Source organism: Vidua macroura, chromosome 37 (genome assembly GCF_024509145.1).
Source record: "Vidua macroura isolate BioBank_ID:100142 chromosome 37, ASM2450914v1, whole genome shotgun sequence".
Classification (NCBI taxonomy): Eukaryota; Metazoa; Chordata; class Aves; order Passeriformes; family Viduidae; genus Vidua; species Vidua macroura.
This window is the reverse complement of record NC_071607.1, coordinates 1,036,347-1,045,927: the sequence shown is the minus strand read 5'-3', so window position 1 is coordinate 1,045,927 and position 9,581 is coordinate 1,036,347. Positions and strand designations below refer to the sequence as shown.

Below are 9,581 nucleotides of genomic sequence, written 5' to 3'. Positions count from 1 at the left end.
CCCCGCGATCGCCACTTCCGCATTAGCGCTGTGACGTCACCGAAGACGCAGTTTCCCATTGGCTGCCGCGCCGAGGGCGGGAAGGGTAGGCTTGTTCTGCCTGGCAACTTGTGACGCCCCTGATTTCCCGGCGCTCCATTGGCTGCGCCCTGCTCAGATTTCCGTATTATCCATGGGAAATGAACAATTTCAGTTCGGGATGAACCTGGAGATGAGGGCAGTGACGGGGTCTGGGGAGCTCCAGACCATGGCCGGGTCGTGGTCAGCTCATGGTCAGCTCATGATCATCCCAGGGTCAACTCATGGCCATAATCGTATTATGGTCATCTCACAGCCATGGTTGTGTCATGATCATCTCGTGGTCTTGATCACCACATAGCCACGGTGTGCTGCGGTCATCTCACGGTCACCTCTTGGTCAAGATCCTGTCATGGTCACAGTCATGGTCATCTCAAGGCCTTCATCATTTCATGCCCATGGTGGTGTCATGGTCATCTCATGGTCATCTCATTGTCATGATCATCTTATGGTCATCTCATGGGAATGGCCATCTCATGGTCATAGTCATTTCCTGATCACCATCATCTTATGCTCAGGGTCATCTCACTGTAATGGTCATCTCATGATCATGTCATCATCACTTCATGGTCATCTCATGGCCACGATCACATCAGGTCACCTCAAGGCCATGGTTGTGCCATGGCCAACCCACAGTCATCTCTTGGTCCAAATCATATCATGGTCAGGGTTGTGGTTGTGTCATGGTCATGGTCATCCCATGGTCATCCCACGGTCATGGTCACTTCATGGTCATGGTCATCTCAGGGTTGTGTCACTCATGGTCACTCTCACAGCCATCTCGTGCTTGTGTCATGGCCATGGTCATGGCCAGGGAAACTCTCTGAGATCCTGAGCCCCGATTTTGGGATACTCAAGGACCACTGAGGACAATGAGGCCTGGTCTGACTCCTCCCCCCATCACACTGCCCCTCCAGGAACCTGACGCAGCCAAACCCTCCTGGGGACACCTCGGACATGAGACATGGAGCAGGAAATGAATCCCAGGGGATGGAGCTGGGTGTGGCTGGCAAGTCCCCATCCTGCTCCTGATGTTCCCATCCTACTCCTGGTGTCCCTAACCCACTCCTGGTGTCCCCATCCCAGTCCTGATGTCCCCAGTCCCATTCCTGGTGTCCCCATCCTGCTCCTGGTATCCCCATCCCTGTTCCCAGCATCCTCATTCCCATTCCTGGCTCCCAGAGAGGAACAGCTGGACACCGGAGGAGAGAACCCGGATTTATTGCCCAAAGCAGGATTTATTGCCCCAAGCTCGATTTATTGCCCCAAGCAGGATAATTTCATACCAGAAGTGAAGCATTGGGAATATTTGTGGGTCTTGACATTGGGAAACGGAAAATAGGAAATGGATCCCTTAACAAGAGCTGTGGGGTGGGTGGGAGCAGCGGGATGAGCTCTGCTGGCAGCTCTCAGCTTTCCTGGGAAGAGGGGAGAGGCTGGATCCAGCTCCATGGATCGCTCAGGCTGTGATTCCTGCCGGGATGAGAGAGGGTCACGGTGTCATCCTGTCCCTGTCCTCATTCCACAGGATGGACGTGGCTGGAGCCCGTGGGGAGCGGGAATTGCTCCAGAATCCCACCTGACCCCGCCCCAATCCTGCTCCATCCACCCCATCCCATCCATCCTGCCCCAATCCTGCTCCATCCATCCCAACTGATCCCGCTCCAGAACCCAGCCCCAATCCCACTCTACAATTCCCCAATCCTGCTCTGGACCCCTGCTCTGATCCAGAATTCTTCCCTGATCCCAGTCTGTCCATCCTGCCCCGATCCCCCTCTGGAATCCTACCCCGATCTTGCTCCGTACCTGTGGTCGAGCCATTCATTCCCACGTCCTTTCCTGCAGAAAGAGAAGATCCATGAGATTCCAGCATGGATTGCACACCAGGATTAACCCTAGGATCCATCCTGGGATCCACAAAAAGGGGATCCAAAACTGGATCCGCCACTGGAACTCACCAGCTGCCACGTTGTATCCACTCCTGTCCCTCTTCCCTACGGAAACAAAGTGGGATCAGCATCAGTGGCACAGGATTCCCAGGAACGGTGCCGGGTGGATCCATGCCTCTTCCCAACCCCCATCCCGTGTGTTACCGGATTGGAGCTTCCAGACACCGAATCCAATGAGGACAGTGAGGATGAGGATGGCAGCGATGACGGACACAGTGACCACCACAGTGAGATTTCCGCCAGATGTCGGCTCTGGGAAACACAGGGTAGTGAGAAAGGGGAGGGGAATCCCCATTTGGGAATTCCAAATTCCCAATTCCCACATTCCAAGCCTCACCCCAAGTGAAGATCCCAGGCTCCAGCATTCCGGGATGCTCCACCCTGCACCGGTACTGCTCCCACTCCTCCGGCAGCACCTGGATCCTGGCCCAGGTGTGGAAGGTGCCGTCGCTGTTGGGAACGATCCCGCCCCACTCTGTCTCCTGATCCCAGATTTCATCCCCCTTCATCCAGTTGACTGCGATGGTGCTGGGGTAGAATCCGTATGCGTGGCAGGACAGGATCAGTGTCCCGTGTTCCTCTTTTCTGGATACATGGACATCAGGGGGCTCTGGAATGGGATAATGGTGGGATTCATGTATGGAATTCCATGGGAATGGCATTGGGGTGAGCTCTACCTGTGGAATTCCTACTGGAATAGGATGGAGGTGAGATCTGCCCATGGAATTCCATGGGAATGGGATGGAAATGAGATCTACCCTTGGAATTCCCACAGAAATTACTGTGCTCCCAAGTTCTCCATTCCCAAATCCCCACAGGAATTCTGCTCCCACCTTTGCGCTCCAGCTCTTTCTGCCCGTATCCGACGTATTTCCAGAGCCATTCTGGGCAGACGTGCTTCAGGTAATTCGTCAACCTCTCAGCCTCCTGTTCCTGCTCCCAGCGCCTCCTGGTGATCTCAGCAGCGCTGTCGGCCGCCACGAATCTCCCGAATTCCGGGTCAAAGGAGATGAAATCCCGCCCATCATAGCTGTGCCGCTCAGATCCACGGATGCTCCCATCAGACAGGAGGTCACAGCCATAAACTCTCAACACTGTGTGGACACCTGGGGGGATTTTACCCACAGAGACCCATGGAATTGTGTTCCAGCCTCAGAAAGCCCCATTCCAGCCCTATGGAGCCCCAGAGTCTGATGGAGACCCACAGAGCCTCATCCCAGCCCCATGGATCCCATCCCAGCCCCACAGATCCCATTCCAGCCCCATGGATCCCCATTTCAGCCCCTTGGAGCCCTGTGAATCCACATTGGAGACCTACAGATCTCATCCCAGCCCCATGGATCCCTATTCCAGCCCCACAGATCCCATCCCAGCCCCACGGACGCTCACCCCTGCCTCCCAGATCCCATCCCAGCCCCATAGATCCCATCCCAGCCCCACGGATCCCCATCTTAGTCCTACAGTTCCTATCGCAGCCCCACAGATCCCATCTCAGCCCCATGGGTCCAATCCCAGCCTCACAGATCCCATCCCAGCCCCATGGATCCAATCCCAGACCCACAGATCCCATCCTAGCCCTATGGATCCTCACCCCAGCCTCCCAGATCCCATCCCAGCCCCATGGATCCACATCCCAGACCCATGGATCACAAGATACTCCATCCCAGCCTAATGGATCCCCCTTTCAGCCCCTTGGAGCCCTGTGAATCCACACCTGAGACCTATAGATCCCATCCCAGCCCCATGGATCCCATCCCAGCCCCATGGACCCCCATCTTAGCCCTACAGTTCCTATCCCAGCCCCACAGATCCCATCTCAGCCCCATGGATCCAATCCCAGTCCTACAGCTCCTATCCCAGCCCCATGGATCCATATCCCAACCCATTCCAGCCCCATGGATCCTCCCCTCAGCCCTACAGATCCCATCCCAGCCCCACAGATCCCATCCCAGACCCATGGATCCCACCCCAGCCCTACAGATCCCATTCCAGCCCTGCAGATCCCATCCCTAGCTCCATGGATTCACATCCCAGCCCCATGGATCCCCATCTCAGACCTATAGCTCCTATCCCAGCCTCATGGATCCTCATTCCAGCCCCACAGATCCCATCCCACCCCCATGGATCCATATCCCAACCCACAGATCACAAGATATTCCATCCCAGCCTAATGGATCCCCATTTCAGCGACTTGGAACCCTGTGAATCCACACCTGAGACCTACATATCTCATCCCAGCCCCATGGATCCCATCCCAGCCCCACAGATCCCATCCCAGCCCCATGGATCCTCCTCCCAGCCCTACAGATCCCATCCCAGCCCCATGGATCCTCCTCCCAACCCTACAGATCCCATCCCAGCCCCACAAATCCCACCCCAGCCCTACAGTTCCCATCCCAGCCCCACAGTTCCCAACCCAGCCCCATGAATCCAATCCCAGCCCCACAGATCCCATCCCAGCCCCACAGATCCCCACTCACCCCTGCTCTGGTTGTACCGCTCCCGCAATGTCTCCAGGTTCCTGGCAGCCACGTGCTGGTTCCCCACAGCAATCTGGGTCTGCCTGTCCCAATATCCCGGCTCGGCTCCATCCTTTATCCACTGTGTCAGTGCCTCCGCCCGGCCCCGCTCGCTGTCGTAGCGCGTGAAGGGGATCCCATCCACGAACCCCATATCCATGAACTCGGGGACCCCCGGGCTGGGCTCTGACACCGCCACTTGCAGGTAATGCAAGGAGTGGAGAACTGCGGTGACACGGAGATTTGGGGGGTTGAGGGGGTCATGGATCAATGAAAGGGGAACTGGGAGAGGTGGGAAGGGGTTTGGGGATCCTGGGGCCAAGGAAAGGGTGTGCAGGGGTGGGAGAGGTGGGATGGACAGGAAAGGGTGTGTAGGGGGGTCCCGGTGTCCAGGAATGGGGGCTCAGGGGGTTCCAGGGTTATGGAAGGGAGGGTGCAGAGACTACGAGAGGCAGGACAGGGGTTCCAGGGGATCCCTGTGCCCAGGAAAGGAAGACCAGGGGTCCCCAGTGCCAAGGAAAGAGTGGTCACAAAGTGGGGAGGCCTGGGAATAGGAGGCTTGGGGGTCCTTGATGCAGAGGAAAGGGGGGGCTGGGGGCTGAGAAAAGCAGGAATGGGGGTCCAGGGGGTCTCAGAGACAAGGAAAAGGGAGGTCTGAGAACTGGGGAAGGCAGGATGGATGGGAGAGGAGGTGCAGGGGGGGGGGATTGGTACTGGATAAGGAGGTGCAGGGGGGTCTGAGTGCCCAGAACTGGAAACTATGGGGGGTCCCAGGGCCCAGAATCCCCCTGGGACCCTCCTGGACCCCCTGGAACCCCCCCACAGAATGCACAGGGGGTCGAGAACTGGGGGGATGCAGAGACTGGGGGGTCTGGGGGCATCCAAAGGTCAGGAAGTGGAACCAGGGAAGGGTCTAAGGTTCAAGGAAGGGACTGGGAGAGACAGGATGGGGGATCCAGGGGGTCCCTGTGCCCAAAAAAGGAGATCCAGAGGTCCCCGGTGTTGAGGGAAGGGGGGTCTGGGAGCTGGGAAAGGCAGGAATGGGGGTCCAGGGTGTCCCTGGGTCTCAGGAAAGGGGGGTCTGGGTCTGGGAGAGGCGGGTGGATCCCGGGGATGCAGCTTGGGAGATCGAGGAAACGTGGGGGGATGGGACAGGGGAAAGGGGGAATTCCAGGGAGTTCATCTGGATCCCTCTGGATCCCCGCTGCGACCCCCCTGGAACCCCCAGGACCCTCTGGGACCCCATTTCGGGAAGCAGCAGGAGTGGAAAACAGGGGAAACACGGAAAGCTGGGAGATCTGGGGGGTCCAAAGGTCACGGAAAAGGGCACGTCTGGGGTCAGGGAAAAGCGGAATGCCCGAAAAGGGGGAGCAGGGGGGTCCGCGAGCACTGACAGGGGTGCGGGGGTATTCCAGTCCCGGATAAGGGGGTGCAGGGGGATCCCGGTGTCAGGAAACTGAGATTCAGGGGTGTCCCAGTGCCCAGGAATGGGGGTTCAGGGGGGTTTCCCTGCACAGAATGGGGGTTCAGGGGTGTTCCCGTGCCATGATTTGGGGCTCAAAGGGATCCTGATCCTCAGGAATGAGAAATCCGGTGGGTCCTGGTGCCAGATAAGGGGGTGCAGGGGGGTCCCGCTGCCAGGAAATGAACGTTCACGGGGTCCCCGTGCCCAGGAATGGGTGTTCGGGGGGTTTCCCTGCTCAGAAATGGGGGTTCAGGGGATTCTCTTCACGGAATTCAGGGTTCAAGTGGGTCCCGGTGCCCGGAAATGGCGGTTCAGGGGAGTCCCGGTGACAGATAAGGGGGTACAGCGCGGTCCCGGTGCCCGGAAATGGGCGCTCAAGGAGGTCCCAGTGCTCAGGAATGGGAGCTCAGTGGATTCTGATGCCCGAGAGCGGCGGTTCAGGGGGGTCCCGCTGCCCGGAAATGGGCGCTCAAGTGGGTCCCAGTGCTCAGGAATGGGAGCTCAGTGGATTCTGATGCCCGAGAGCGGCGGTTCAGGGGGGTCCCGCTGCCCGGAAATGGGCGCTCAAGTGGGTCCCGGTGCTCAGGAATGGGGGCTCAGTGGATTCTAATGCCCGGGAGTGGTGGTTCAGGGGGGTTTCTCTGCCCAGGAATGGCAGTCCAGGGTGGTCCCGATGGCAGATAAGGGGGTACAGGGGGGTCCCGGTGCTGGCGAATGGGATTGAGAGGGGTCAGTGGACTAAAAATGGGGGTTCAGGGGAGTTCCCCTGCCCGGTAATAGAAGTTCAGGAGGGTCCCGGAGCCCGGAAATGAAAGTTCAGGGGTTCCCGGTTTCGGGGTTCCCACTCACCTTTCGTCGCGCCCCCCGGGTCCCCCAGGAGCCCCAAGAGCACCCCCAGCCACAGCGCTGGAGCCATGGCGCTGCTCCGCTGCAGCCCCGGCCACAGCCCTGGCCCCGCCCCAGCTCTGGTCCCGCCCCCAGAGCAGCCTCCGGCCCCGCCATTGGTCCCGCTATTTCCTGTTCGCCAATAGCAGCCCGAACTGTCAGTGACGTCACCGGTCGCCGGGCAGATCCCGGTCTCGCAGGTTGGGACGCGGAAGCGAAAGGGACCGGAGAGGGCGGGGGGAGGAGGGGACGGGGAAATTCCAGAGAATTCCTCTGGATCCCTGCTGCGAGCGTCCTGGAGCCCTCTGAGAACCACCTGGGACCCCTTGGGACCCCCTTAAGAAAGCGGAGGGAGCAAAGAACTGGGGGGGACACGGAAATTTGGGAGATCTGGGGGTGCAAAGGTGAAGGAAAAGGGCGGGTCTGGGGTCTGGGAAGGGCGGGAGGGCCGGGGAGCGGTGCAGGGGGGTCCCAGTCCCGGATAAGGGGGTGCAGGGGGTCCCCATGCCCAGGGTCCCCATGCCCAGGAACTGAGGTTCGGGGGGTCCCAGGTCAAGGAAAGGGGGGTGAGGGCAATGGGGGCTCCAGGGGGTCCCTGTGCCCAGGTAAAGGGGGTGCACGGGGTCCCGGTGTTGAGGAAGGTGGTGGGTGGGGGCTGGGGAAGGCAGGAGTGGGGGTCCAGGGGGTGCCGGGCTCAAGGAAAAGCGGGGGCTGGGGTGTCCGAGACGGGGAGGGCCGGAAAAAGGGGGGGCATGGGGGGGGCATTGGTGCAGGATAAGGGGGTGCAGGGGGGTCCCTGTGCTGGATAAGGGGGTGCGCGGGGGTCCCGGTGCATGAGAATGGAGGGTTTGGGAGGGTTCCAGACATGGATATGGGGGTGCACGGGGGTCCTGGTGCCCAGGAATGGGGGTTCAGGGGAGTTCCCTTCCCGGGTTTTGGGGTTCAAGCAGTCCCAGTGCCCAGAAATGGGAGTTCAGGGGAGTTTCCGTGCCCGGGAATGGGGGTTCACGGGGATTCCAGTGCCCAAAAATGGGGGTTCAGGGGGGTTTCCGTGCCCGGGAATGGGGGTTCAGGGGGTTCCAGTGCCCAGAAATGGGGGTTCAGGGGGGTTTCCGTGCCCGGGAATGGGGGGTTCAGGGGGTTCCAGGCTCCAGAAAAGGGGTGCAGGGGTTATCGGGGCTGGGGAAGGGGGTACAGGGGGGTCCCGGTGCCCCGAAATGAACGTTCGAGGGGGTCTCTGTGCCCAGGAAGGGGGGTTCGCCCGGAAATGGAAGTGCAGGGGGGTCCCCGAGCCCGGGAATTGCGGTTCAGGGGGCCCCGGTGCCGGGGCAATCCCCGGTTCCCGGGCGGATCCCGATGCCGCAGCTTGGGGGACGCAAAAGCGACCGGGGCAGCGCGGGGAGGGGGAGGGTACAGAGGAAACCCTGGGAATTTCCTTGAATTCCCCCCAGGACCTACCAGGACCCCCCCGCAGGACCTGCAGGCGGTCGAGAACTGGGGGGACGCAGAGATTGGGGGGTCTGGGGGCGTCCAAGGATCAGGAAGCGGAACCGGGAGAGCCAGGAAGGGTCCAAGGTTCAAGGAAGGGACTGGGAGAAGTGGGATGGGGGATCCAGGAGGTCCCTGTGCCCACCAAAGGGGGTCCCCGGTGTTGAGGGAAGGGGGGTCTGGGAGCTGGGAAAGGCAGGAATGGGGGTCCAGGGGGTCTCTGGGTCACGGAAAGGGGGGTCTGGGAGCTAGGACAGGCGGGCGGATCCCGGGGACGCAGCTTGGGAGACGTGAAAGCGAGACGGGGCGAAGGGGGAATTCCAGGGAATTCACTGGATATCTCTGGATCCTCGCTGAGACCCCCTGGAGCCCCTTCCAGGAAGTGCCAGGAATGGACACTTGGGGGGATGCAGAAATTTGGGAGATCTGGAGGTCCAAAAGCCGAGGAAAAGGGCGGGTCTGGGGCGGGGTGGCCGGGAATGGGGGTGCAGGGGGTCCCAGAGCACTGGCGGGGGATCCCAGTCCTGGATTTGGGGGGGCAGGGGGGTCCCAGTGCCCAAACATGGGGGTTCAGGGGGTTCCCGTGCTGGGGAATGCGGGTTCAGGGGGAGTTTCCTTCCCGGAATTCGAGGTTCAAGGGGGTCCCCATGGCCGGAAATAGCGGTTCCGGGGGTGCCGATGACCAGGAATGGGGTTCAGGGGGATCTCGGTGCCAGATAAGGGGGTACAGGGGGGGTCTCGATGCTGAGGAAGGGGATTGAGGGGGCTCACAGGACATAAAATGGGGGTTCAGGGGGCTTCCCCTGCGCGGGAACGGAGATTTAGGGGGGTCCCGGTGCCCGGAAATGGAAGTTCAGGGGGTCCCGGTGCCCGGGAATTGCGGTTCAGGGGGTTTCTGGTTTCGGGCGTCCACTCACCTTTCGTCGCGGCCCCCGGGTCCCCCAGGAGCGCCAGGAGCCCCAAGAGCACCCCCAGCCCCAGCGCTGGAGCCATCGCAGCCGTCCCCGATCGCGGCTGTGGTGCAGCTGGAGAGACGCGAAAGCGAAAGTGCCCGAGGGAGTGCGGGGGGAGGGGAAAAGGGGGAATTCCAGGGAATGCACCCGGATCCCCTCGTGGCACTCCTCTGGATCCCTCGGGGATCCATCTGGGACCCTCCGCGGCTGCGCCCTGCGGGACCCCCGGGCCGGGCTGTGCTGA

General features: G+C 60.7%; 1 protein-coding gene across 1 annotated transcript; it reads right to left on the bottom strand.

The window, feature by feature from the left end:
- Positions 1 to 1,283: 1,283 nt before the first annotated feature.
- LOC128821246 (class I histocompatibility antigen, F10 alpha chain-like) lies at positions 1,284 to 9,392 on the bottom strand. The gene is given in 10 exon segments (XM_054002187.1): positions 1,284 to 1,551; positions 1,885 to 1,917; positions 2,037 to 2,072; positions 2,172 to 2,279; positions 2,365 to 2,637; positions 2,861 to 3,133; positions 4,508 to 4,771; positions 6,861 to 7,178; positions 7,181 to 7,258; positions 9,302 to 9,392. Coding segments are annotated over 10 exon segments (1,473 nt in total). The 5' UTR covers positions 9,378 to 9,392; the 3' UTR covers positions 1,284 to 1,537.
- Positions 9,393 to 9,581: the final 189 nt, after the last annotated feature.